We start from the raw sequence: 27,505 nt of genomic DNA on the forward strand, positions 1-27,505 counted from the left end.
TTGCTTGTCCAGCCCACAGCCAAATACCAGTAGTAAATAAAGGGTATATTGGGGGTAGCCGTAGACACAGAAATGACAGCCAGGAATGGAGGGGGAAGACGAACAGCCATAGGAAGGAGACCCCAGAATTAGAATTGGAATAGTCTGCACAGGCCAGTTGGTTAAAACCGAGAGCACAGTGAATCTCTGCCCCCTGAGGACATCATGACCTAACACACTCCAGTAACTGATGCTCCCAGTAATGACTCTAAATCGTTCCAAAGAAATGCATGGTTACTGTGCTTGAGACAAAAGCAGCTCTAATATATATTTTTTGTTGTTTTTGATTTTACTTGTATTTTTAAGATTTCCAACTTAACCACCCAAATGGTTAAAATGTGTTTCTGCTTAGGAACAAACCACAGTTGCCTGGGACATTTACTTATGTGGAAGGACCTGTTCCTCAGGAAAATCACACATATGGAACACAACTCAGGTTTAATCATGTCGTCGCCATATGACTGGTGGTGGCTCAGGTGGTAAAGAATCTGCCTATAATGCAGGAGACCCAGGTTCGGTCCCAGGGTTGGGAAGATCTCCTGGAGAAAGGAATGGCTACCCGCTCCAGTATTCTTGCCTGGAGAATCCCATGGGCAGAGGAGACTGGCAGTCTACAGTCCATGGAGTTGCAAAGAGGCGGACATGACTGAGTGGCTAACACTTTCACTTTTCACAATAAGAATGAGCAGTTGTCAGAGGACAGATAGAATACAGTCAACGACTCTGAAAATATACTCACTGGAAGTATATAAGTTGTAGAAGCGTTGCTCTAAATTTGTTTCCATCAGAGCTCTTGGGTGAGTACACGTGTCAGTGAGAAATACTGTTTTGAAAGGAATCTTTTTTTCTGAGCAGTAGGTCTCAACAGAGGGCTTAAAACAGTCAGTAAATTATGTTGCAAACATATGTGCTGTTGGTCCAGCTTTGTTTCCATGTATAGAGCACAGGCAGAGTAGATCCAGCGTGAGTCTTAAGGACCTTGGGATTTTCAGAATGGCGAATGAGCATTGGCTTCAACTTCAAGTCACCAGCTTACTTAGCCTCTGACAAGAGAGTCAACCTATCCCTGGAAGCTTTGAAGTGAGGTATTGACTTCTCTCGAGCTTTGGGAAGTCCTAGATGGCATCTTCTCCCGATAGAAGGCTGTTTCGTCTACACTGGAAATCTGTTCTTTAGTGTAGCCACCTTCATGAGTTACCTCAGCTGAACCTTCTGGAGGACGTGCTGACGTAGCTTCCGTCAGCACCTGCTGCTTCACCTTGCACTTTTATGTTATGGAGATGGCTTGTTAACTTACACGCCATGAATCAAACCCTGCCAAGCTCAGACTTTTGTGCAGCGGCCTCGCCTCTTGAAGCCTTCACAGAAATGGAGAGAGATAAGGCCTTGCTCTGAATTCGGCTTTTGCTTGCAGGAATGTTGTGGCTGGTTTGGTCTTCTGTCCAGAGCACTAAAACCCTCTCCGTCTTGGGAGTAAGGCAGTCTCACCTGTTTATCTTTGTGTGCTCACTGAGCAGCGCTTTTCATTTTCTTCAAGCACTTTTCCTTTGCATTCACAACTTGACTGTTGCATGCAAGAAGCCTAGCTTTCCGGTCTGTCTCAGCTTTTGAAATGTCTTCCTTACTAGGCTTAATCATTTCTAGCTTTTGATTTAAAGTGAGAGGACATGCTACTCTTCCTTTCATTTGAACACTTAGAGGCCATTGGAGGCTGATTGATTGGCCTAATTTCAATATTATTGTATCTCAGGGAATACAGAGGCACAGGGGGAGTTAGAGAGAGGGGCAAACAGCAGCGTCATGGAGCAGTCAGAACACCAGAACGTTCGCCATTTAAGTTTGCCGTCTTATATGGGGGGTTGTTCACGCTGCCCTGAAACAACAAAATAGTCATATCAAAGATTGCTGATTTCAGGTCACCATAACAATAAAATAATAATGAAAAGGCTTGAAATGTCACGGGGATTACGAAAGTGCAGAGACAAAGTGAGCGGATGCTGTTGGAAAAATGACACCAGGAGACTTGCTCAACGCAGGGTTGCCACAGACACTCGATTTGTAAAGAGATGCAGGATTTGTGTTTCTTGTAGCGTAATAAAGTGAAGTGAAATAAAACAAGGCATATCTGTATTTTTTTCGGTGAGTAACAACTATCCCAGAACCAGCAAACTTCTGTAAAGAGCCAGACTAAATACTTGAAGCTAATGAGTCTTTCCATCACAGCTGCTCAGCCTTGCTATTATAATGCAGAACAGACATAGACCCTATAATACGTGTAATCAAAGTGTGGCGGTGGTCCAATAAAATCCTACTGGTTTAGAGCTTAGACAGCAATTGTGGGGGCCTGGGTGATATGCATACAAATCAGTATGGCAACAGGAAAAACCGGGAGAACCCTTGCATTTGGACATTGTCAAAATGGTGAGCCTTGATCAGCTCTTGAATCATAATGAAATTTCAGCTTTTCATTTGTTGGGTTTGGGTTGTGCAGAATCTGGAAGTTTAGAATCTCCCTGCCGTGGGTCAGCTCCCTCTGATGGCCCCGGTTCTCAATCTCCAGCAGCCCTTCTCTTCGGTGCTGCAGACGGTACCCCTGCATCTTCTAATGCTGCGAAGTCGTCCCTGGCAACACCGATCGCCACTATCTTGTGAAGAGCACAAGGCTGCGTTATTGGAAAACTGGTTGAATATGATAGTCACTCTGAATATTTGTTGAGTCGGTGTTCCTTTTTTAAATTTTTTTTTTCAGTGTTCCTTTGGAAATGCACGCAATCCACATTACCTGCCTTTCAGCCATTGATTCTCTGCCAGCCTGGGAGGGGAGGCCCTGGCCTTATTCTTTCCTGTTAGTCTGTGCAACTTTTGACTCTGGGATGTCTGTCCCTTGAGTCATAGTTACTGTTCTCCCCTCTCAGCTTTCTGGACACGTCCTTACTTTTCATGACTGTACTGTATTCAGTTCAGGTCCTCTTTCTTCGCTGGGGGTGAGGGCAGTCGAGGAAGGAGGAAAATTGGGCAAAGGGCAAGGAGAAGCCTTTGCGAGCTCACTCTTGTCCTTCAGGAAAGCAGACAGAGGGATTGTCTGTTGAGGGATTGCCGCTGTTGAGGGATTTCCTCTGCGGTGAGGGGACTCAAGTTCTCTACAGACTGAGGTGTCGCCTGCCTGCCTCAGAGACTGTGTTCCGGGGTGGTTTTCCCTCGGCTCCTACGTCTGGCAGAGAACTGGAGGCCACCATGGTTTCTGAGAAACCTGGTGGGTGAAGCGACAGGCCACAGAGTGTAAGATAAAGAGCCGGAGGAGGGGAGTCTGGACTTGCTGTCTTGCAGCACACGCCGTGGACAGATAGACTTCCGTTATCGAGTCTTAGCGATTTCACGGCTGTCTCCAGAGACTCGGCTGGAGCCTTGAGAGAGCGGGCACCTTGCTCAGCACGTGCTTCTGGAGGAATGGACGTCTTTCCTAGAGAGAGGACGTGCACACCGTCTGTGATGTGTGCAGGGTCTTACGGTCCGTAGCGTGTGTAACAGGCACCTCCAGCTCCCTCGACCTTCACACCTACCCTGTCCTGAGGAGGGGCCTGGGGCTGGGGTGTGGGTCTTGTCCTAGGTCCGGAGACCAGAACTTACCCAGCCCCACAGCCAGGTGGTGGGGACACACTTCTGGGCTTGCTGGCCAACATTCCTACACTTTGCTTCGTCACCACAGGTAGAGCCTAACTCAGAGTCTCTTCTCCCTGGAAAATTAACCATTTTGGCCAGAGGGCTAAAACAAGCTTGGCTTGTTTCTAGAACATTCCCCATGCTGCTGAGTGTCATGCCTTTACTATTGGCTAATGCACTGCAGTAAGTTAGAGCAGCTTAACCCCAGGCCTTCTGTCCTCCTACTCAAACCCAAACAGCCTCAGCATGCGTCTTGGGTCGGTCCGCAGTGTAGAGGCAGCAGTGTAGCTGATGAAGAGAGTTTTTCCAGAGGGCGTGGTACTCCACCACCCACCCCACCCCTTGTCTTGTAGGTCAAAATGTGAATATGTCTATTAGTCCTGCCTCCCATCTGGTGTAGTGTGTGCGCGCCTGCTGCCCTGGCTGACCTTGGGTGAAGTGTTTGCCTTTTTTTTTTTTTTTTTTTAATTTATTTTTGGCCATGCTGGTTCTCTGTTGCTGTGAGGGCTGGCTCTGGTTGTGGCACGCTGGGGCTACTCTCTAGCTGCGGTGCCCGGGCGTCTCACGCAGTGGCTTCTCTTGTTGCAGAGCACAGGCTCTAAGGTACACGGGTTTCCCTAGTTGCGGCTCCTGGGCTCTGGAGTGTAGGCTCAGCAGCTGCGGTCCACGGGCTTAGTTGCTCCGCAGCATGTGGGGTCTTCCCAGAGGAGGGATCAAAGCCATGTCTGCTGCACCGGCAGGTGGATTCTTTACCACTGGACCACCAGGGAAGCTCGGCATTTGCCCGTTTCAAGCTCCCCGTCCTTCTTTATCTGTCACGTGACGGCTTTGGGCAAGGTGGCCCTGTCTCACAGAGGTTAACTTAGCTCTCAGGAGTAGGGACAAGAACTCAGCGTTGGAAGTGAACAGGTGTAGGCAGCTTTCAATTAGAAGTTCACACCCAGATCCTCACGGCTCCCTTGGGAAAGGTAGCTTCATCAAGTCTCCCAGACGACTAGACCACGCCGCCATTTCTGGATCCTTCCCTCTCTCTTCCAGATGCCAGTATGGACAGAATAGTTTATGATGCTTATCCCCGCCCACCACTTCCGAGACATTGAGCGGAAGCCGGAGTACCTCCAGCCGGAGAAGTGCATCCCGCCTCCCCACCCCCGTCCCGCGGGAACCATGTGGTTCATCCGCGACGGCTGTGGCATCGCCTGTGCCATCGTCACCTGGTTCCTGGTCCTCTACGCGGAGTTCGTGGTCCTCTTCGTCATGCTGATTCCGTCCCGGGACTACGTGTACAGCGTCATCAACGGGCTTGTGTTCAACCTGCTGGCCTTCCTGGCCCTGGCTTCCCACTGCCGGGCCATGCTGACGGACCCCGTGAGTATGTCTGGGCTCGTTTTCACCAGCCCGCACTCTCCTCCTCTGGCCCGGGCATGGCCGCAGCCTGCATGTGCCCCCTGACCTTGGGAACGCAGAGATAGGAGGGCCTGTTCTCTTTCCCACAGGGGTGGGAAACTCGGGCCCCTCCAAGGGGACCCCGTCTGTGCCGCGGCCTGTCTGGGTTGGTTGAACGATACTTTATATACGTGCGTGTCTGCATGAATGGAGCCTGCCGTGGGAGGGGCCTGGCCAGGGCAAGCCCAGCCTCTGGTTAGAAAGGCACGGTGAGGGCCCCAGGAGGCTGGGGCCGGATGATCCAAGCAGAAAGCACGCTGCCGCTTGGGTGGGGTTGGGGCCTCCTAGTGAAGACAGGACTGGCGCTAGGTGGAGATGAAATTAAAAATTAAAGCCCTACCCAGGCCCAGAAACCTGCACGGCAGTGGCCTTTACCTTGCTTGGACGAGGCTTATCTTTTCCTGAAAAGCTGGACAGGCCTGTTTCAGGCCATGACAGGCATCTCTCAGTGCATATCATGGGCAAATCCACGGTTTTCTGCCCAAGGACTTAGCTAAATATACCAAGCTGTGCAAGTGGCTGTTGAGTGTCGCCTACCCTGGCATTAAATCCTCCGTTCCCGCTCATTACTGTGTATGGGAAAAGCAAGAGAGTGCATTATTTGATAAAGACCTCCTGTGGCTTAATTGTCTCAGTACGTGGGACGAGTGTGTTTAAATTAGGAAAGGGAAAGCACTCTGAATGGCAGTGGCCCCGGCCACGCAGATCTCGTTCCTCTGAGTCCCAGGGAAGGTACGGCCAAAATGCTGAGTCCTGAACTGGTTCACTTCTCGAAGAGCTCCACTTCCTGCTGGTTCGGGGTGGGGGGTGGGGTTTCGGGGGTGGATCATTAATCCGTCCCTAGGGAAAGCTGTTTGCCCGGCTCAGTCACAAGTCAGTGCCCAGCTCGGTCACAAGTTTGCTCGCACATGCGCCTGTGGAGATGGCACACACTGGCAGGCAGGGGCCTGTTGACCGAGCGTTAGCACTGCTTGTGGGATTGTTGGAACACTTGTCACCTGAAGGAAACGAAGTATAAGGTTATAAGTGCCCCCAAACACAAGGGTACGAACGGTTTTCCCAGCAGCATCAACTTGACCGTACTGGAAGCAACTTACGGGCTCATTCACTGGTTTCCCAGTGCCCTTGCTAAAGGGCACAAGACTAAAAGACGTTATTTGTCTCAGCTTATAATCCTGCTGTCTGCTGGGCCCCGGGCATGCTTTCTTCCCTCACGGTGCCCTGACAGGTGAGGTCCACCCTGTGTGATGAAGGCTGCGGCAGAAGGAAGCATGAGTAGGTGTGAAAGAAATCACCAGCTTAGGAAGGGGGGCTGCCTGGAGGAAGTGGCGCCCAGGCCAGCTCTGATCAGAACAGTGGACAAGGGCAGGGAAGGTGAGGTGTGGGGGCTTGGAAGACACTGTGAGCGTTCCAGGCTCAGGGAGCAGCGTGCACAGAGACACACGAGTGTTGGGGTGTGGTGGTCTGGAGTGAAGAGAACCCAGGAGGATGGATTTGGGTTGGTCACGTGGCCAGAGTGCCAAAGAAGTGGGGTAGGAGTGGGATAATGGGGGCCATCAAGAGGCACTGAGGATTTTAAACACAGGAGTGATGAGATAGGTTGCCACTGTACAAGGATCCCCGGCAGCGGTGAGCAGGCACTGCGGGCTGGGGTCAAATGAATGCCAGTCCGTGTTGGGTGCCTACCATATTCAGGGTCCTGAGCAGTCAGTTCAGCTGTGAGCAAGGCAGACCGTGATCCCTGCCCTCCTGCCCACCTCCCAGCCTAGGGTGTCGGGCAGTGAAGAACAAGTGAAAGAACAAGGCAATTCCAGGGAGTGAAAAGGGCTTTTAAAGATCCAGGGGCTCTGGTGGGGACTTTTCTGGAGTGAACCAGACCGTTTGCAGGAAGGTGATCTGAGAAGGACCCGTGAGTCTTAAGTGACATGAAGCAGTGCTCGGGCAGCACCCTGCAGACAGAGGACAGGTACAGAGGCCCAGAGACAGGAGCGTGGTTGGCATGTTTGAGAAACAGGACTCACACCAGGCTGACCAGAGCGTGGTGGGTGGGGGTGAGAGGGGCTGGAAGAGGCAGGGAGGGCTGCGGAAGCCAGGCCGGGTAGGGCCTGGGGCCTCGTGAGAACCTTGGTGAGAAGCCATCCAAGAGGCGTGATGTGACCTGGTTTTGAAAAGGGTACCGTCTGGCCTGCGATGGGGGGACTGAGGTGCAGCCGGGAGAAGCAGGAAGGTGAGAACTGTGCAGTGAGCCAGGCTGGACGTGGTGGTGGCTCAGACCAAGGTGGAAGCAGTGAGGTGGGGGGAGGAGAAGCTGCTGGGCTCCGAATATGTTTGAAGCCATCAGTGCTCAGGTTTGCCCGCACATTAGAATCCCCTTGGGCAGCTTCTGAAAAGTACTGGTGCCGTGGGCCCGCCCCCAGAGATTATACTCTGATTGGTCTGGGGTGGGGCCCTGGGGTTGGTGCTTTAGAGCTCCCAGGTGTCCCTCCTATTCAGCCAGATCTGAGAACCACCAGAGTGGCAGGAGGCGTGAGGGATCAGGGAGGGTGCCTTCCAGAGTCTTGGCTGGAGCAGCTGGGAGATCTGCTGGTGCCGCTTGTTGGATGGGAGAGCCTGGGGAGATCAGATTTTGGAGGAGAAATCAAGGCTTCTGTTCCGGCCAAACTGCAGGTCTTTTATGTGGAAGCAGGGGCGCCAGATGGGCAGTAGGTAGCCAGGTCTGGGGCTGGTGGGGATTGGGGGTCAGAGCCTAGAGTGTGGAGGGAGGTTACTGGTTTCTATGAATAGAAGGTGTTGGATGTCAGGCGGGAGGGAGAGGAGGCTTCCGCCCTGGCACTCCTGCTGCCCTCACGTGTGTATGTTCTTTAACCTCTCCATGGTGCCCCCGCCAGATCTTCCTCAGCCTGGCCCCTGGCAGTCAGATGCAGGAGAGAATGAGCCTCACTGGCCTGTTGCTTGGCTTCCAACCCCAAACTCGTGAGAGCTGGAGTTGTCATATCCCAGACGCCACCCAGCTTCTCAGAAGTGTGTCTTGCCATTGGTTCCAAAGAAAACTGGGCAAACAAGCAGTAAAGCCTCTGTCAAATAAATGCCCACAGCAGTAGGGGAGCCGCTCAGAGCACGTCCTGCCGACCTGCCCTGTCTCAGGCTCCTCATGCGGCCTCCTGCCTGTCCCCGTCCCAGCAGGTGACATCTCATGCAAAACAGAGACAGGTGGGCTGCAGAGCCCCAGGACACCCCCGTGCCAGGTTCCAAGGGGCGGAGCTGGAAGCCCAGATCTCACCCTGAAAGCAGACACTAGGGGCGCCTTATTAACACTGCAGGCAGGGTCTGGTTTTAGAGAGACATCACTTCAGGATTCTAAGGAGTTTCCTGTAGGGCTGTAATGTTTTGTAGGTCAATTCATGCTGTGTATAATTTTTCAGAAAAGTTTATGCCCAGAGGTTATAAACAATGTATCATAACGTATACATTGTATATTGGTCAGAAAAACTTGTGTCCTAAGGCACAAACAGTGTATAACAGTATGCACTGTGTATCATTTTGGTTTGTTAGTATTACTAGTAAAAGAACACCCCTTCCCCCCCCCACCCCCCACCCCGGCGCGTGCCAAAAAAAAACCCCTCCTATAGTCTCCCACAGTTACTGGTACCACTTTGAGCTCTGATATTCTTATTCCAAATGTAGCATCAGAACAAGTCACAACCACTACAGCTTTCTGGACCATGTAGGCAGTCACTTACTCCAATGTAGTTGTAAACGGCTCCACGGAGAGCTTGAACAGAAAAGGGAAGAAAGGACGGACCTGGATGCGGAGCTCCTCTTTGAGCAGCGGGGTAAGAGGGCTGGGCCTGTGCGGAGGCAGAGCGGGCGTGGAGGCGGAGCTCCCCTTTGAGCAGGGGTGAGAGGGTGCTGCCTGGAAGGGGCAGGGTGTGGGCACACACGGCAGACTGGTGTTTGAGCGATGTCCTCAGAGGAGCTCTCTGTGTTCCTAAAACACTTCAGACGTAGAGAGGTCCGGAGTGGCACCACTGGCCCAGAGGAGGCCGCCCCTTGAAGACAGCCGGGACTCCAGCTCTTACCTCGGCTCCTTCTCTCTCCCCGCCCCATCCCGATTTCACCACATGTCCTTTTCCTGTTGTAAGTACTCATCCTGGGAATGCTGGAATCCTCAGGAATCCTGAAGGATTCCGTTTAAAATGTAGTTCTGGGTGGCTTCCCTGAGGGTCCAGAGGTTAAGAATCTGCCTGCCAGTGCCGGGGACATGGGTTCGATCCCTGCTTGGAGAAGACCCCCACATGCCTCGAGGCAGCTAAGCCCGTGCACCACAGCTGCTGAGGCTGCACGCCATAGACTAGCCTGTGCGCTGCAGTAAGAGAAGCCACTGCAAGGAGAGGGCTTCCAGGGTGGTCCTAGTGGTAAAGAACCCGCCTGCCAATGCAGGAGATGCAAGAGATGCGGGTTTGATCCTTGGGTCAGGAAGGTTCCCAAGAGAAGCGCATGCCAACCCTCTCCAGTTTTGTTGCCTGGAGAATCCCCTGGACAGAGGAGCCTGGCGGGCCACAGTCCACGGGGTTGCACAGAGTCAGACACAACTGAAGTGACTTAGCACAGACGCACGCACACACTGCAGTGAGAAGCCCCACACTACAGCAAGAGGAGCGCCTCCTCGCCACAGTTAGAGAAAGCCCATGCGCAAAGACCCGGTGCAGCCCAAAAATAACAACAGCTTCAGGCCTGGGACAGTGTCTGTCTCCCGCAGATGCTTAAAGCTGAGAGCTGGTTTCTTTCCGTCCTGTCTTCTGGAAGCCCAAAGCCAGGTATACTGCACGATCACAGCTGTGGCAACCTTAGGATCAGTTGCCTTTTTTTTCCCCCTCCACTCTTTGGCCCTAATTGTTTATTACCTCAAATCTGAGATTAGAGAACAAGAGGACTAGAAATCTGTTCGGTTTAACCACATCGTGAAGGGAAAGAAAAGGTGTCTGTCTGCTGCCGGTGCCCCTCCCTGCCTTTGGACCCCGCCCTGTGAACACCTGGTTATAAACAGGCCTCACGTGACTATCTGAGACCACCGCAGGCCTGCAACTGGAGTTTCAGCCGCGGAAACTGGAATAACGGGCCTCACTGCAGCGTGCAGTCGCTCGTCCCTTCTGGAGTCTCTCTCAGTGAGCTTAGTGAGTGTCTGCTCAGGCTCGTCCCTCGGCAGAATGATGTCAGGCCCGTGGAAACACAGGGCGAGCAGCGCAGGGCCGCCCCGAGTGCCGTGAGGTGTGTGTGGGCGCTGAGTGCTGGACGCAGATAGAGAAGGGCCTCGTGCACTTGGCCCCCAGGCCCTGGCACTTTCCCTGGGTGGGTCCGCTTGAGGAGGGTACTACGTTCTCCCTTGTGCCTGGCAGCTTCTCATACCTGCCACTGACTAATCCATCAACCCCAGCCAGAATATGTTTCTAGCTCCAGAGAGAAGAGGGTGACGAACTTAGGGGTTGCCCAGCCCCTGCCTTTCTGTGGAGGAGACAGGTGGCCTTGCAGCTCAGGCCAGGCTGGTCACCTGTTCTGGTAGGGGCAGAGCTCCTGCCCAGACCAGCCAGTGTGCAGGGGCTGTGATCCCGTGGCCCCTGAGACAGTGTACCAAGTCTTCGTACTTGTTGCCTGAAATGGAATGGGTGGTGCCTCTTGGTAACCTGTCTCCTCTGCTTTCCAAGTGTGTCCTTTTTATATCATCGTATTATCCTGGATACTAATTAAAGGAGGCCTTATCATCTGGGGTCTGTTTCAGTCTTAATGTTCGTGTAGTGAGACAGTTCTTAGCAGGGGAATGGTGTTATGGCATCAAGGCAATTCAAAGGTCTCTTCAATCAGTTAATAGAAATATCTAATAAATACATAAGTTGTTTTTTGATTGTTGTTGTTCAGTTGCTCAGTCATGTCTGACTCTCTGCAACTCCATGGACTGCAGCATGCCAGGCATCCCTATCCTTCACTATGTCCCAGAGTTTGCTCAAACTCATATCCATTGAGTATGATACCATCCAGCCATCTCATCCTCTGTCACCCCCTTCTCTTCCCACCCTCAGTCTTTCCCAGCATCAGGGTCTTTTCCAATGAGTCAGTTCTTCACATCAGGTGCCCAAAGTATTGGAGCTTCAGCTTCAGCATCAGTCCTTCCAATGAATGTTCAGGGCTGATTTCCATTAGATTCTGGACATGGGTGTGAATCCTGCTTCTGCTACTTATTAGCCACGCGATCTCAGAAACTTGCTTAACTTTTCTGCCTTAGTTACCTCATCTATAATATGAGGAATATCGTAGTCTCTCCCTCATAGGTTTATTGTCAGAATTAATTGACAGTGTACAGCGAAGCCCTTGGAAGTGTACCTGGCATAGAAGCAATCAATAAATGTCTGTTACATCATCGCTATTAACTCGGCTTGGATTTATTGAAGACTTGCTCCCTGCTAGGCCCTGGGCAATTCACTGGGCTGCAGATTAAAGACATTGTCCCTGTCCTCCAGGAATTTACAGTCATGTAGAAGAGATCAGTGCATAGTTAAATGATAGGTGTTACGAGACAGTAGAAACTGTGGTAGCACAAAGCCCAGGTGGTGGCCCTGCTCGGGCATGGCCTGGGGCCGTTAGAAGGCAGAGGGTGTGGTCCAGGTTTGGTGCAGGCGCAGGGCCTCCCTTGTGGCTCAGGTGGTAAAGAATCTGTCTGCCAAATCAGGAGACGCAGGTTCGATCCCTGAATCCGGAAGATCCCCTGGAGAAGGAAATGGCAACCCACTCGTGTTCTTGCTTGGAGGATTCCATGGACAGAGCAGCCTAGTGGGCTGTAGTCCATGGGTCGCAAAGAGTCGGACACGACTGAGCATCTGACACACGAGCAGGAGGCAGGGACGAGCCTGAGAGACCGGAGGGAGGTGCTGGTGTGGGTCCCTGAGGGCGCAAGAGGGAGACTTGCAGAGCACAGAGCCCTGGGCTCGTCCAGGGGGTGGGGCTCTCAGGAGGGAGATGACACTGAAGGGGTGGTTCAGGGCTGGGTCTCAGTGACCTTACCTGGGCACTGCCTGGACTCTGTACCATGTGAGGGCTCTGGGGATCCAGGGAAGGCTTTATTTAGGCAAAGGGAATAACATGATCAGATTCACAATTTAGAAAGTTGACTCTGGAAAACAGTTAGGGGGAGGCATAGAGGTGAGGCTGCCAGATGCGAGGGAGAGCCTGGAGGCAGGCAGACCTGGGGACTCTAGTATCTGGGATGCACGGTGATGGGGCTCAACTAAGGCCATGAGCATGGTGTGGAGGGGGGGATATTGGAGGCGGGGCATAGTAGGGGATCACGGTGACTCAGTGGAGTAGGTGGGAGTGTGGGGCGGAGGGTTAGAAGAATTGAGGATGACAAGTGGGCTTCTGCCCCCAGTGACCAGGCAGATGGGTGTCCCGTGGGCCGGGGCGGGGGGCTGAGGGGAGAATAGGAAGGAGAGTTTGGGGAGCAAGGGGTGGGGTCAGTTCTAGCAGGTTGAATTGGGAGGAGGGGAAGGGGTTGGATTATTTTGTCTGAATGCTTTTGAACAACCAGGTAAAAGATGTTCAGCTGCAAAAGAAGTCCGAGTTGGAGCTGGTGGCGGGGGAAGGTTGTCTGGGGAGTGCAGGGTGAACGGGGTTGAGGGCAGCTGGTGGAGCCCCGAGGAACACCCAGGTCCAGGATGGGCGGAGACCCCGAGGGTGTGGAGCAGCCGCAGGAGAGTGACAGGCGAGGGATCAGTAAGAGAGGGCGGAGGACCGACCTTGGGACTTGGCCACAGGGAGTTGCTCATTGACCTGCTGAGAGTGGTTCCCTGTTACTGAGGCAATAGGGGCCAGAGAGCATGAAACGGAGTCAGGGGTGAGCAGAGCACACGCAACCCCGGAGAAGCTTAGCTGTGATGGGGAGAGCCTGGAGGCTCCTCTAAGAGCTCAAAGAAGGGAAAGCTCCGAGGTAGACGGATGAGCCCCTGGGTGTCCAGGGATGGGGGTAGGGAGAGGAGGAGTATGGAGGGGGTTACTTCAGCAGCCTCAGTTTCCTCTGACGTGGACAGGGAAGTGAGTAGGGGTCGAGGAAGGTACTGGAAGTTTGGGCTAGCCACTGAAGGGAATGGATGGTGGAGGCATATCATGCCTCCTGCCCCCAGATTCAAATGGATTCCACTGCAGGATGAAATGGGTTTTAGAAGTGTATGAGCATTTTTTATGGGTGTATCGATTTTTTAAAAAGTGTTTTAGCTTACCATGTGGGCTTCCCAGGTGGCATGAGTAGTAAAGAACCCACCTGCCAATGCAGGAGGTGTAAGAGACGTGGGTTCGATCCCTGGGTTGGGGAGATCCCCTGGAGGAGGCCAGAGCAACCCACTCCAGTATTCTTGCCTATGACATCCCATGAAACAGAGGAGCCTGGTGGGCTGTCGTCCACAGGGTGGCAAAGAGTCAGACACGACCGAAGCGACTTAGCACACACAGCTTACTGTGTACAAGGAGAAAAGACTGGAAGCCTGTACTCGAAAATGTTAGTAGTACTAATCTTTGGATGATAGAATCAGAAAATAAAACGGCTTTCCCCATTTTAATTTTCTCTTCTCTCTGCATTTTTAAAAGTCGTGAACAAGTATTACTTTGGAAATGAGGAAAAGATGAGTAAGTTTTGCTCTGCCGGGGTGTGGTGACGTGGAGCCTGGAGCCATCCCTGTGAGATATAAGTGGCGGGTGGATGTGGAGGGTGTTTCTCGTAGTGCAAGTGCGACAACCGTGCGACAACCGGCAGAAGTGTCTCGGCGGGCCTTCCAACTCAGTGTTGTCTTACCAAGAATCAAATGGAACAAACTTCCTTACCATGAACCAGTACCTTCTGGAATCTGCGGAGATGAGCCCAGAAGAGCCTGTTTGTTTGTTTGTTTTTAAAGAAGGACAGAGAGAGGGAGGAAGGACGGAACCTTCAGCTCAGGGACTGGTCGGGCTGTCTCTAGCTCTGCGAGGGGGGCTTCCTTGGTGGGTGGGGTCTCGCCTGGATGGGAGTGTGCCTCCAAGGAGATGTGTGCAAGAGGGAGTTCCACGGAAGGGAAACTTTTGGAAAAAAGGCTGTGCTCTTGAATCGATGTTTCTCTGGCTGGGATCTGGAATAGCAGGCGGTAATGAGACCAAAAAGAGAGCTCCAGTTGCCCTTGGTGATGTAAAGCTCTTGTAGCCTTTATGGGGGGAGAGGGGTCTCCTGAGGTTTACAGCAGGTTCTGGTGGCAGGGACCTTAAACACGGGACCTAGGGGAAAAACCAAAAGCAACTTCCATTTAGGAAAACCGCCCCATTGCCTCATCTCCTTGGGGAGACGATGTTCTTAGTGCTTTTCTCTCGTACACGTGACAACAGTGACTGCCAGATGTGGTTTTTGGCTTCAGGATCCATGAAAGGTCATGTGGTTGCCCAAACTCAGTTGCTTTTTTACATTAAAGAGAATTTAAAATACAGTCCTCTGGACTTTCCTGCAACCCTTCTTCCTGGGTCAGCGCCCTTCCCAGGCCCCTTTCAAAGTCCATCAGGGTGGTCTGGGCCCTGGTTTGCCTCTGAAGACTTCCAGACCCTGATGCTCCACTGGTGCCTTAAGGGGGATCCTCAGCTGTCTCAGGATGAGACACGTCACAGCACCTCGGTTACAAAATTCAGCAAAGTTGCTCATACTCCTGCTTTGGATAGCTCCTTCCTGAGTATCTATTTTTCCTGGTTTTTCAAATGAGATTTTTCCTTATTGTAGAAGCCACATGTTCATACTGGAATATTTAAGAAATATAGTTTTAAGTTAATTAAAAATTACTGTGATTTTACTACATGAGATAACCGTTAGTACTTGACATGCACATGTGTGTCTGTATTTGTGTAAGTGTGATTTTTACCAAAATGGGCTTGTAGTCTACTTGCTGTTTGAGAATCTCCTTTTCCCTTTAACAGTGTATCATAGATGTTTCCTGTGTCAATAACTGTGTACTTTTATGGCATATTTGATGTCAACTGTTGGTCGCTCATTCATGTCCAACTCTTTGTGACCCCATGGACTGTAGCCCACCAGGCTCCTCTTTCCATGGAATTCTCCAGGCAAGAACACTGGAGTGGGTTGCCATTGCTTTCTCCAGGGGCTATTCCCGACCCAGGGATCGAACCTGGGTCTCCTGGATTGCAGGTGGATTCTTTTACTGTCAGGGAAGTTCGCGCAACTCTGTCCTATATGACCTTGTATGTACCAGGTAGTCCTTGCCTACCAAAGTTTGTTTGCTTTTAAAATTTCTGTGATGGGTTCTTCTGATATCGGTTCTTCTGGTATCTGGTATCTGTATTTTACAGACCAGATTTTTTTTACTTCTCTTTTGAACTTTTAGAAAAAATTATAATGAACTACTTGAGACAGTCAAAAGGGTATCAAGGATAATATGATGACCATTCATGTGTTTACCTCCCAGCTTTGTAAATTAAAAAAAAAAAATTACAAACGTTAGCCTCTCTATATGCCCCACCCTCACCCCACTTCTTTCCACCCCTAGCCTCCCCACCACCACAGAGCTGATCATTTTCCTGGGTCACGTCTGGTTTTCAGCATCTTGGTGTGGAGAGCATGTTGAATATTTGAATATTTGTGGATTCTTAAGAACTAAACACAGATTACCAATCCATGACAATAGTCCTGGTGAAAAAGAAAATAACACTTGATTCAGTAACATTCAGAGATGTGAATTTTGACCTGGGTGAACTGGACTGTTTGATGTGATAATCCCCAGTGAACATTTGCAAGAACTGAAGCAGTCCCTGGGAAATCTAATGTAGGCCAAAATAGTAATTGATGAGTCAGATCCTCAGTGAAATATTTACTGATACATAGGAGAGGATGCATTCAGTGAAAACAGTTTTAGTAGAATGGAAATAGAAGGTCATCAGAAATGATGTAACTGTCCAGTGTGGACAATTATTCACTTTTCCTAGGGTAATTTTCCCAGGGTAAATTCTTATCATCGGTGTTGGCATAACTCTGAACAGAATCCACATGTTGTTGGCATGAAGATGTCCTGTCCCCTTGCGTGGAGCTGCTACTTTCGAATGACGGCCGCCTCCGTGGTATGTCACAACTGAGGGCACCCCTAGCCTGACCCCAGCGTCTCTCTTCCTTACAGGGGGCAGTCCCCAAAGGAAATGCCACTAAAGAATTCATCGAGAGTTTACAGCTGAAGCCTGGGCAGGTGGTGTACAAATGTCCCAAGTGCTGCAGCATCAAGCCTGACCGAGCCCACCACTGCAGGTATGCCGTGCCGCCCGGGCCCCCTCCTCATCCCTGCCCCCCACCATAGCCCTCCACACTCCCCCCACGGGTGCCATCACCCACAGGACTTCTGAACATGCCCTGCTCTGGGCACGGAGTGACTGCTGCAACTCTCCCTCCCGCCTCCACAGGAGGGCAGGGATGGGAAAGGGTGTTGGGTTCGGGCCCAGGACACCTATTGCACGAGTCAGCTTTGCCATGCTGGCTGGAGGGCCCCACCCAGGCCCTCGCCCATCTCCGTTCCGTGTCCGTGTCTGAAACTGAGCTGATTTCTGCCGTTCCTACCTCACGGCTTTATTACTGTATGAAGGGTGCTCGAGGTAAAGCTTTAGAAAGTCATTCTGGGCATGTCTAGTGCCTGACATCTTTGAGGGGCAGGTCCAGTTTCACAGAAATTGGAGATTTCACCTGCTTTCTTCCTGGCATTGAGGACCATGGAAGCTCGTGGGAGTCCTCAGGATGGGCGGGTCATACTAACGTGGATGGCCACAGGGAAATGAAGGCGTTATCCTTGAAGGAAAAGAACAACTTTTCTTAAAAACAAAACTTCTAGAGGTCTGACCATTGTAGAATTCAGCCAAAAAAGCCATTTCCCCATTTTATGTGCAGTGATTTTTCCTTTTTGATTTTCAGATTTCTTTGTTCTTTTGAGTCTTCTATGCTAAAAAAAAAAAAAAACTTGTAGGTAAATATTGCTCTTCATCATGACAAGAGGACTTTAATGCTAAATTACAGAAATACAAGCCTGTCACTTGCTCCCATTCTCACATGAGTGTGTGTGGGGGCTGGAGAGGGGCTGCAGAGGAATGAACTGCCTCCCAGCGTCAGGAGGTATCGTCAGCCTGATGCTGTGGAAGCGTCTGGGCTTTGTGAGAGGTCCGAGTGGCTGAAAGGTGTCTTTTCTGTGTGGGCTGTGCTGCCCACCTCTCAGAGGAAGGCGGTCAGTCTCCACATCCGGGTGCAGGGGTTGGCTCCTGACAGCTGCTGTGTCCTGGGCACCTCAGCCCACCCCATTTCATCATCGTCGTTCCCATGGTCAGCCCCAGAGATGGCTTCGCCATAGCACCGACTCTCCCTGGATGAGGAATTAAGGCTGTCTGTCTTTCCGTCTGTCTGAGAGAGCGAGCTGAAGCCCTCCCCAGCTACTTGCTGCTTCTCAAGGGTAAGGGCCAAGGAGCGTGGGCAGAGGCCACGGGAATTGCCGTCTTCCATGGGGTCTTCTGTCCCTGGGTCAGCTTGTTTCTGAGATCTGTATTAGAAACTAATTCAAAGAGGGAGGCACCCAGCTAGCCTTCCCCCCGAGGCTTGGGAAGCCAGCTGCCTCCACCTCCCGGGTGCCGTGATTTCTCAGGGCATCCCGGTGTGGTGGAGCGATGCTCTGGTCAGCACTGGAATGGCAGTGCTGTCCCGGTCATACCGGGGACCATCTCTCAAGGCCTCAGCTCTCTCCTTTATAGAAAGGGTTGTTGCTCGTAGCTCATGAGGATTCAGTATGAATGTCTGTTAGTGGAGGAATGTGTGAGCGCTGGGGAGGTGCTGGGTTTACACAGGCTGGGCCAGACACGGAAGGGTGAGCTTTGTAGAAAGCACTCGGCGACCACAGTGGTCCTCTTCCCTTTCCTCCCCACCGCCAGGCATTTCCTCACCGCCTCCTCCTCACTTCCTCCCTTCGCAGGATGATCCGAGGGAGGTGTTCTTGAGTGCTAGTAAACAAATCTGCCTGGGCCAAACAAAAGCCGCGGACTCAGATAAACTCAAACGCAGAGGAACTTGAGTGATGATGCCTGTGCGTGGCCTGCTCCTGTCTCGGGAAACGTGTGCTGCCAGCCAGTCCTTGGTGATGGCTCGCGGTGGCCTGGGCCATCTAGGCACCCGTGGTTTCGGGTGAGCAGAGTCCCCAGCACACCAGACAGAGCTGGGTTTGTGGCTGGTGGAGCCGAGGGCCCTGTTGCCCTGCTGGAGAGAGTGGGCATCAGTCCTCCTGCTCAGGTGAAGGGGCCACTGTTTGTGCCCAGCTCTCTGCTTCCTCTCCTCCCAGAAGAGTGTGTGGAATTTAAAACCATCTCTTTGCCCTCAGCTCTGATGGGTACCATGCATATTCCCTGACATTGACTTGTTAGGTGTTCCTTCCAGCCTGGTGGTCTGTGAGTGGGTCTTCCTTCCAGCCAGGCTGCTTTCTTCTTGACGTCAAGGACCACAGAAGCATGTGGAAGTCCTCAGGGTGGGCAGCTCATGCTGACATGGATGGTCAGGGCATTAGGTAATGTGTTAGGTTCTTTTTGCACAAGGAGATGGAGATGTCTGACCTCGGCGAAACCTCATATTCCTCCCCTCCTCCCAACACGCACACGCACACGCACACGCACACGGACACACACACAGGCTGAGACCGCCGCGGGCTGCTTAGGCCCCTGCCAGCTTGTTTGTCTTTCTCGTGCCCTGTTTGAACACTTGTTTTTATTGTTGTTTAGTCACTTAGTCGTGTCCGACTTTTTTCTACCCCGTGGATTTTAGCCCATCAGGCTCCTTTGTCCAGGGAATTCTCTATGCAAGAATACGGGAGTGGGTAGCCATGCCCTTCTCCAGGGGATCTTCCCAACCCAGGGATCGAACCCTGGTCTCCTGCTCGGCAGGCAGATTGTTTACATCTGAGCCACCAGGGAAGCCCATCTGGGCACAGCCTTACCCCAAATTGTTTCTCCGCTGGGACCAGAATGCTGGAGATGTCTTTTTTGCTTATAATTTTAATTACAGTGAATGAGGTGTGAGATGAAAGCCTATATGCAGAGCATGGTCCCCTTGGGACCTACTAGCTGTGTTCCTTTCTCTTTCTGTGCTGTGATGTCCCCGCCTGAGGCGGTGGAACCAGTCTCCTCATCTGTAGTGTCAGAGCCTTCACTCTGCTGACCCTTGGTAAGCTAACCCCAGGCTTGGCTCTGGGCTATAGTGGTAGAGGGGAGACGGCCCTGACCCAGGAGCTTACCGCCCAGGCCGGACAGATACAGCTTGATGGGTGCCCCTGTAGGGAGGGCAGGCAGAAGCCGTCAGCCTCTTCTTGGAGCCTGAGAGCCAAGGAAGGGCCCTTGTGTCTCCCTGGAGAAGGAGGCACGAGCCCCAGGAAACCTGAATTCATGGGATCCGGTGAGCTTGTCGGGCTCTTTAAGGCTTTCTAGGAAAGTGCTTTGGGGATGGATACTGGTAGGGAACCTGGAGGAAGAGGGGAGAAGCCCCCTCCCTCATCTGATACCAGGAGGGACCTGGGGGGACGCTGAATTCAGGAGCACCCAAAATAACCTCCAGGGAGGACCCTTGGTCCTTTCAGTGACTGCCATAGCGGGCTTAGGACGTGTCTGTGCCCGCAGCATTTCGCACGAGAGCCACTAAAGCTGGCGCAGGAGAGGAGCCAGGGGAGGTGGGTTTCACCAGGAGGTGAGCGTGGAGAGAGGACCCTCTGGGAGCCCGTGTGGCCACTGTGTCGGGGGGAAGGGACACAGTGAGCCTCCTGCCCGCTGGAGACTGGGCAGAATGCTGGCTCTGGGCTATAAGTTCCCAGTCAGTGGGATGTCAGGGGCTGTGGAAGGCCCACAGTTTTTCCTCCTCTCCCTGATGGCTGGTGCCAGAGATGAAGTAGCCAGGCAGGTAAGGGCGGTCTCCCCCGGGGCCTGGAGCATCCTTCACCTGGCGCCCTGCAGACCTACCCCAGGCCTTGCCCCTGGCGCTCTCCCAGCCCCAGTCCCAGAGCCACTCAGGCCGGGCATTCTTGAGCTGCGTCTGTCGGCCTCTGAAGAGAGCCTCCAAGCCTCCGCGTGGATGGACCTCCCTGTCCACGTGCGCCACCACTCGACCCGGGAGCCCCACTTCTGAACAAGTCTGTAAGCCGGAGGGGGAGGCAGTGTCTTGGCCTGTCCTGTCTCTGCAAATAGGAAAGAGACTCAGACCGACACTCTGGACAAAGTTTGCAGCTCTCGGTTGGCTATACTCCTGCCTGCTCCCGGAAGGACGAGCTGTGTTCTGATTTGATTGCCCAGAGAGACTCACCCATTGTGAAACCCATCTTCCCAGATTCACACTTGGCCTCTTCACGGAGGCTGGGAGGGGAGAGCAAAGGACAGATTCACTTAGCCTCTGACAGCTCTCAGAGGATGCCAGGTGCTTTGGCACTTCTCTGCTGCTGAGCACACACTGTCTTGGAGCACCCACCTTAAATCCCTTTTACAAAATAGTGTGAGTGGAAGAGAAGCTGCTCAAGAGCCTAGAGCAGGGAGGTGGTCACCCTCAGGGGTTCCCTTGATGGGGTGGGGGTTAAGAAACCCCAGAGCTGAGGAAGGACGTGGAAGAGATGGTCTACAGGGCTGGTTCCACGGTGGAATGTGTTGGATGAGGCCCAGGATGCAGGGAGCTTTGCTGCCTGCTCATCGGGATTTGCAAAATTGTACACTGGGAACAAGGAAAGCCTACTCATTCATTCATTCATCCAAATTGGTGACACAGAGAGAGGTTGACCAGATGGTGCTGCTGGCACCTGGCCTTCAGTTTATTGCCCTCCCTGTCCCTTTCATGCATCCTTTTCTTACCCTGCCTTTCTGGCTCCCAAGGAAGACTCTGGCGCTGGGCTAGCATCTCTGAAATGTGCTCATTTCCCATAGGCCTGTGTTATCACCAGCCTCTGAAGCTGTGGAAAGAACGAGGGTGGAGACCATGACGCCCGTGCTGGTCTGAGCCAGTATCTCTCCTCACTTTCCCTTATACGTGTCCTCTGGGGCGGGGGGCCGGCAGGGGGAGGTCTGCCTTGCCAGCAGAGCTCATGCCGGGCTTAGGAAAGGCCACGCCTCCCCCTTCGGAGTGGTCTGGGCTTCCTGACCTATAGTCTGGGAACAGCTCTCCTGCAGCCCCCCGCCCACTTCAGTAAGAACCTAAGATAAAGTTGGTTATGGAAACTAGTGGAAATAAACGCTGGTGTGAACTCAGGGCCTTTCATAAATATATACAACAAGCTTGTATTTACAGTATTTTAAACTGTTTTGAACATGTAATGCCCCCAAGATAAATTGTTATGGAGCCTATTTTAATGAATTGAAAAAGAAACTGTTCTCAATGAGTCCATCTTGTTGGCAGATGGCTCTTCCTGAACTTGAGCTTTGGGAATAGCTGCTTTCGAGCCCCTATTTAAGCTTTGTGCTCTTGTTTCAGATTGTTACTTGTGTCGTCCAGAAGGGAATGGGGAGGGCATTTTTTTTTTTTAATCAAATATCATAGCTTCAAATAGTCCCAAGCCAAAAACTATCCCAGCAACAAGTTAATAACTGTTTGCAAATTAGTGGGACTTCTGGTCAACACTTAAGCTCAGATGACTCTATTGCTATTTTGGGCTAAGTGGATATTATCTTAGAGCTGAAAGGTCCTTAGAGGGGGACTTCCTGTAGCCCGGTGACACGCAGTTCTTGACCCCACTCTGAACTCTTCAAGTGCTCACTTTCTGTCTCTTTGTCTCTCTCTATTTCGTCAGCCACTCTGGCAAGTCCCATCAGGCCCGCCCTTAGGGTTTTTGGCCTTTGGGGGAAGTGAGGAGTAGCTCTATCCCATCTCATCCTGTCAAGTTTTCGAAACTGCCTCTTTTTTCTGTCCCCTCAGTAAACCAGAATCTCAGCCCACTCTTCCCTCAGGAGAGCCGTGTCCTTCTCAGTTGAGTCAGTTCCAGCCTTTTTCTCTGTGAAACAAGATAAGAGGCCTCGGTGGTCACCACCTGTCCCCCTGTCTGGAATGACTGTGACCTTGGGGGTCCTGTCCCTTCCAGGCCCTTCCAGCACACACGCAGCGAAACACTGGGCTGCTGAGGAGGAGTGGTGCTGGAGCGTGGGTTCTGAGTCCTCCTGGCCCTCCCGCCTCCGTGGGGGCCCCCCTCAAGGTCTGCCTTGCGGCTCTTTCAGCGTCTGCAAGCGGTGCATTCGGAAAATGGACCACCACTGTCCCTGGGTCAATAACTGTGTCGGCGAGAACAACCAGAAGTACTTCGTCCTGTTTACAGTAAGTCAGCTTCCGAATGCCGTCCCCACCCTGCGGGGAGCACTCGCCGTTTGCCTTGCTGCTGGCAGGACGGTGCCTGGCCATGCAGACCTCTGCCTTTCTGCCAGAGCTCTCCTTGGTTCCACACGGGCCCACTCCCATGCCCTTCCCTCGAGCGTCTAGAAAACTGCTTCCAGCTGATTAGCTCTAAGCAAAGGGCCGTGTTCTGGGCTCCCAGGCCTGGTGTCGAGCTCAGTAGCCAAGAAGGCGGCCACCCTCCCTCAGCTGCAGGTAGGTCGAGGGCTGGAGGGACCACAGGCAGTCAGTGCCCTGACCCTTCAAGCGAGAAGAGGCAGCGGGCCCGGAGCCCCCAGGACAGCCCGAGCCCCACTGCCCCCAGGGAATGGCCGCGCACCTCAGACCTAGGGGCGGGGGCTGGCTGGGGGGAATCACCAGGTGGCTCTCCGGCCCCTCCCTGCCCAGCCCTCAGCCTGAGCGTTCCTGAGTGGGAGGTTGCAAGCACCCCGTCCCGGGCGCCCGCACGGCCAGGCGGTTCTCACAGCAATGGCGTCTGCCCTGCTTTCCTGTTGCAGATGTACATAGCTCTCATTTCCTTGCACGCCCTCATCATGGTGGGATTCCACTTCCTGCACTGCTTTGAAGAAGACTGGACAAGTGAGTATATGCCAGGGCTTCCCTCCCTGCTCCAGGAGGGGCGCGTGACCGGAGTGGGGGCGGGCTCTCTGTCTCTGTCCTGGTGCCAGGGGCTGACCTCATTTTATTAGATCTCCTGCAAGCCTATGGACTGACCAGGGAAGAAACAGCAGAGGCCCGAATATCTCTTCATGAAATAAAGCAGCCCCTTAAAGTCAGTTCCACAGGTAAAGTCGTGAGTTGGACAGACCCTCCTGGGTCTGAGGGGGCCCAGGAAAAATGTAGGCCCCAGCGGGGAAGCTCATCCCAGGAGCAGAGCCGTGCCTTTAAGTGAGGAGCTTTAATTGAAGGTCATTGCATCCCAACCTTGCAGAAATCCATTTTTAACTTTCTGGCTAGGACATGGGTGGGGTTTTTGTTCATTTGGGTGTTTTTGTGTGCGATAATTTTTTTAGCTGCTTAATCACCAATGTATGTTAAGATGGTAGACAAATTCTTCCTGCTTTTGAAGTATCTCGTTTAAAGATGCAAATGCTGAGGAGGGAACTCCAATCACAAGACTGCATAAATCCTGAGGGGAAAAATATAGATGCTGAACGTATAATTAAAATTTGAAATTTTTTAAGAAGAATAAAAATGAGATATAAGAAAAGAATTTTTAATATAGTAGTCCCCGCTTATCTGCAGGAGGCATGTTCCAGGACGCTCCGTGGATGCCTGACACCTCAAATAGTACAGAACCCTACATATACAGCGTTTGGTGTTTTTTTTTTTTTTAAATACGGATGTACCTATGATAGGGGCTTCCTGGGTAGCTCAGCTGGTAAAGAATCTGCCTGCAATGCAAGAGAGCCGAATTCGATTCCTGGGTCAGGAAGTTCCCTTGGAGAAAGGATAGACTACCCACTCCAGTATTCTTGGGTTTCTCTGGTGGCTCAGATGGTAAAGAATCTGCCTGTAATGCAGAGACCTGGATTTGATCCCTGGGTTGGGAGGATCCCCTGGAGTGGGGGGGGGGGGGGGTGGGCATGGCAACCAACTCCAGTATTCTTGCCTAGAGAATCCCCATGGACAGAGAAGTCCGGCGGTCTATGGTCCATGGGGTCACAAAGAGTCGGACATGATTGAGCGACTAAGCACAGCACAGCATACCTATGGGAAAGTTTAATTTATGAATCAGGCACAGTAAGAGAGCATCTGAGCGGCCAGCATCACTACTCTGGCACTTTGGAGCTGCTGCTAAGTAGCATAAGAGTTACTTGAACACAGGCACTCGGATACCGTGGCAGTCGACTTGGTCACCGAAACGATTGGTGGCATATGTAGCATGTACATGCTGGACAAAGTGATGGTTCACATCTCATGTGGACAGAGCCAGGTATGAGATTTCATCATGCTTCTCAGGGGAGTTTGCGCTTTAAAACTTATTATTTCTGGAATTTTCCAGTTAATATTTTTGCACCAAGGCTGACTGCAGGTAACCGAAACTGCAGAAAGCAAAACCAAGGATAAGGGAGAGACTGCTGTAGTTGCTGGAGGAATGAGGAGGCTGCCTGCCGGGCTCCTCCTTTCACACGCAGTCTGTGAGACAAACACCTCGAGCAGAAACATGGTATTTCCACCCTTTTACCATTGATTGGTCCCCTTCTTCATGTCATCATTTTTTATGAGTTTTGCTCTTCCTGCATGTACTGACTTCTTAGGTATCTTTAGCTCCTGACCAGATATTAAGAGATTTTTCTAGCCTCTCTTCCTAGCTTGCATCTGCCCCCTTCTGTCTTTCTGGTCCACCTGGCTTGACCTCATCTAGGGGAAGAAAAATCCCATGGGTACTGGTCACCTCAGGCTGCTGCAACAAGATGCCATAGACTGGGAGGCTTAAGTATTTATTTCTCACAGTTCAAGAGTCTGGAAAGTCCAAGATCAAGGTACCAGTCAATTCCATCCCTTACAAGGACCCTTTTCCCAGCTTCAAATGGCCCTATCCTCATGTGTCCTCACCCAGCAGAGACAGAGAAAAGCAAGCTCTCTGGTATTTCTTCATAAGAGGTCATGAGGGTGGGGCCCTCGCAGTAGAATTCGTGCCCTTAAGAAGAGACGTGCGCAGTGCTGAGAGCACTGAGGGCCACTGTTGGGGCAATGGAGTTGGCTGGGACCATTGCTTCCGTGTTCCCACTTAGTGCACAGGAGACTGTCAGCGGGGCCTTATCTCAACCTTGTAACAAGCCTGCAGGGTAGGAGAGATACTCCCCCCTTTGCAGATGACAAAAGTCGGTGTTTACAGAGGTTGAGCAAGTTACCCTGTCACATGGCTAAGAAGAGGGCCTGTGATTCAGGCCTTAGTCCTGAGTGGGCTTTTCCTACCCTGTCTGGAAGACTCCACCACCCAGGGTCTTACCTGCATGCTCTGGATTGTCTGTGGTCAATCCAGATGGAGTGGATTTCCTCCAGCAGGGGATTTCCTGATGGAGGTGGCTTGAGGCCCCCAGTTCCTCTGGTCTCAGAGCAGAGGAGGTGCTGGACAGTCCCCAGAGTACAGTTAATACCATCTCTGCTCAGTTAATACCATCTCTGCTCAGCCCTGGATCAATGGGGCATCCAGCTCATGTAAGAGGAATCCCCCAGGATGAGGGCATCTTGAACTGATGTTCAGAGAAGGGTAAGGAGGCAGTTCCACCTTCCCTCGATCTGCTTCCCACCTCCCCAGACTCCACTTGCAGTTCCATGGCCAGCCCATGAGAAGGGTGCTTGCAGCTGTGGCAGGATGGTGGCCAGGCCACCACTCTAGGGCAGCTATAGGGGATCAGGAAGCACGGCACCCCTGTCTGGGAGCAGCATCAACTTGCTCATGCTGGGCCAAGGTGGAGTGGGGCAGAATTCCCCTCGCGAACCCTCGACCGTTCCACAGTACAGAAAGAAAACTAAAGCTCAGAATGCACCAACCTCTCGCCCAGATTCTTTTGTCGTCAGGCATTGCTCCAAGGCTGATGGCCAACACCAAGCCGAACAGAAAGTCCCTGCCCTCCTGGAGCCTGGGGGTTGAGTAGGCAGGGCAGACATCAGACAAGGGCAGACAGAAGCAGGCGACTCCCAACACGTGGCCTGCGATGGGGTGTTAGTGCGAGCTCATGGTGTTGGAGGCTGGTGCAGGGCCTGGAGGCCAGCGAGGAGCCCGGTCCTGTGGGGCCAGAGGCAGAGTGGAGCCCCGAGCCCCACGTGTCCATTCTCTTGCAGAGTGCAGCTCCTTCTCGCCGCCCACCACGGTGATCCTCCTCATCTTGCTCTGCTTCGAGGGGCTGCTCTTCCTCATTTTCACATCTGTCATGTTCGGGACCCAGGTGCACTCCATCTGCACGGATGAGACGGTGAGCACGGGGGCAGCCTGCCACCACTCCCTCCACAGCTGGGGCTTGGGGGCGGGGGGCTGCCTGCAGGTCAGACCTGGGAGCCCAGTGGCCAGGCCGCGGGTGTGCAGGGCCCATTCCTCCCTTTGCAGTGGCCTGTGGTCTTCTTCCTCTGGCACTCAGGTCACACAGGTATGGGGCCCAACAGCCTCTCTCTTACGAGCCCCCCCAGCCTCCGTGATGGTTCAGTCTTGTCCACGGCTCTGTGTCACTCTACAAGGCACTGGGGTGCCCTTCCTGTCTAGCGGCCATGGGCCTGGAGATGGGTGATGGACAAAGGGTGCCCTGACCTGCATGGCACAGGCAGGGTCAGCTTCCCAGTGAAAGCGTCTTTATGATCCGATCCTGAGAGTGGGGTCAGGAGACAGCCCAGTGGGGGCCCCCAGAGCAGTGGGCACAAGGCTGGTTCTGGTCCCCGTCTGCGGCCTCCCGCCTGCCCCACCTTCCTCCCTGTTCACAACTCCTTCTCTGGGAGTTTCGAAACTGCTGGAGCCCACACCCCTGGCACCACTGCTGCCACCTCTAAACCCTCCTAAGGTGTCCAGAAGCCACCTGGTGACCAGTCCATGGCTGTGATGTGGGCATTTCTTCCCTCTTTGGCATTGGGGTCTCGGAGAGGGGCCCTGGGTGGAAGGGGCAGCCCTGCGCTCTATGGGGACATCGTGAGTCCATCCTCAACAGTCACCTCGGGGTCTTCGGGGGGACGTTGGCCGGTTGGGTAGTCAGCCTTAGCTGGAGGCTCATAGGAAGACTCAGCCTTTACTGCTGCTGCGGCCCCACCCCTGAGGGTGTGGAGACTCAGCATGCAGAGGAGGATGGTGTGCCGGCTGCCAAGGCACCATCATTGGGATCTGGGGCAGTTCCCGGTGGCTTAGAAGGTTGCGTGCCTCTCAGCACCTTTTTTTCTTTTATAACTATTAGTACCATTATAAAAGAGTGTCTATAAAAATAGTAGCCGATGAGGTTCATCCAG

The 27,505-nt window shown here is 52.6% G+C and overlaps 1 protein-coding gene across 6 annotated transcripts in view; it reads left to right on the forward strand.

The window, feature by feature from the left end:
* The window catches only part of ZDHHC3 (zinc finger DHHC-type palmitoyltransferase 3), a 59,549-nt gene that overhangs the window by 15,411 nt on the left and 16,633 nt on the right, over positions 1–27,505 (forward strand). For 4 of the 6 annotated variants that reach the window (XM_019984701.2, XM_019984702.2, XM_070776829.1 and 1 more), the window contains exons 2-7: positions 4,738–5,067; positions 16,326–16,450; positions 22,399–22,495; positions 23,068–23,149; positions 23,260–23,355; positions 26,363–26,493. In XM_019984701.2, coding sequence (XP_019840260.2) covers positions 4,762–5,067; positions 16,326–16,450; positions 22,399–22,495; positions 23,068–23,149; positions 23,260–23,355; positions 26,363–26,493 — 837 coding nt within the window. In that variant the 5' untranslated portion in view covers positions 4,738–4,761. The remainder of the gene's footprint in view (positions 1–4,737; positions 5,068–16,325; positions 16,451–22,398; positions 22,496–23,067; positions 23,150–23,259; positions 23,356–26,362; positions 26,494–27,505) is intronic. The other 2 variants (XM_070776828.1, XM_019984707.2) reach the window with 1 other exon arrangement.

The sequence above is a fragment of the Bos indicus genome, chromosome 22, assembly GCF_029378745.1.
Source record: "Bos indicus isolate NIAB-ARS_2022 breed Sahiwal x Tharparkar chromosome 22, NIAB-ARS_B.indTharparkar_mat_pri_1.0, whole genome shotgun sequence".
Classification (NCBI taxonomy): domain Eukaryota; kingdom Metazoa; phylum Chordata; class Mammalia; order Artiodactyla; family Bovidae; genus Bos; species Bos indicus.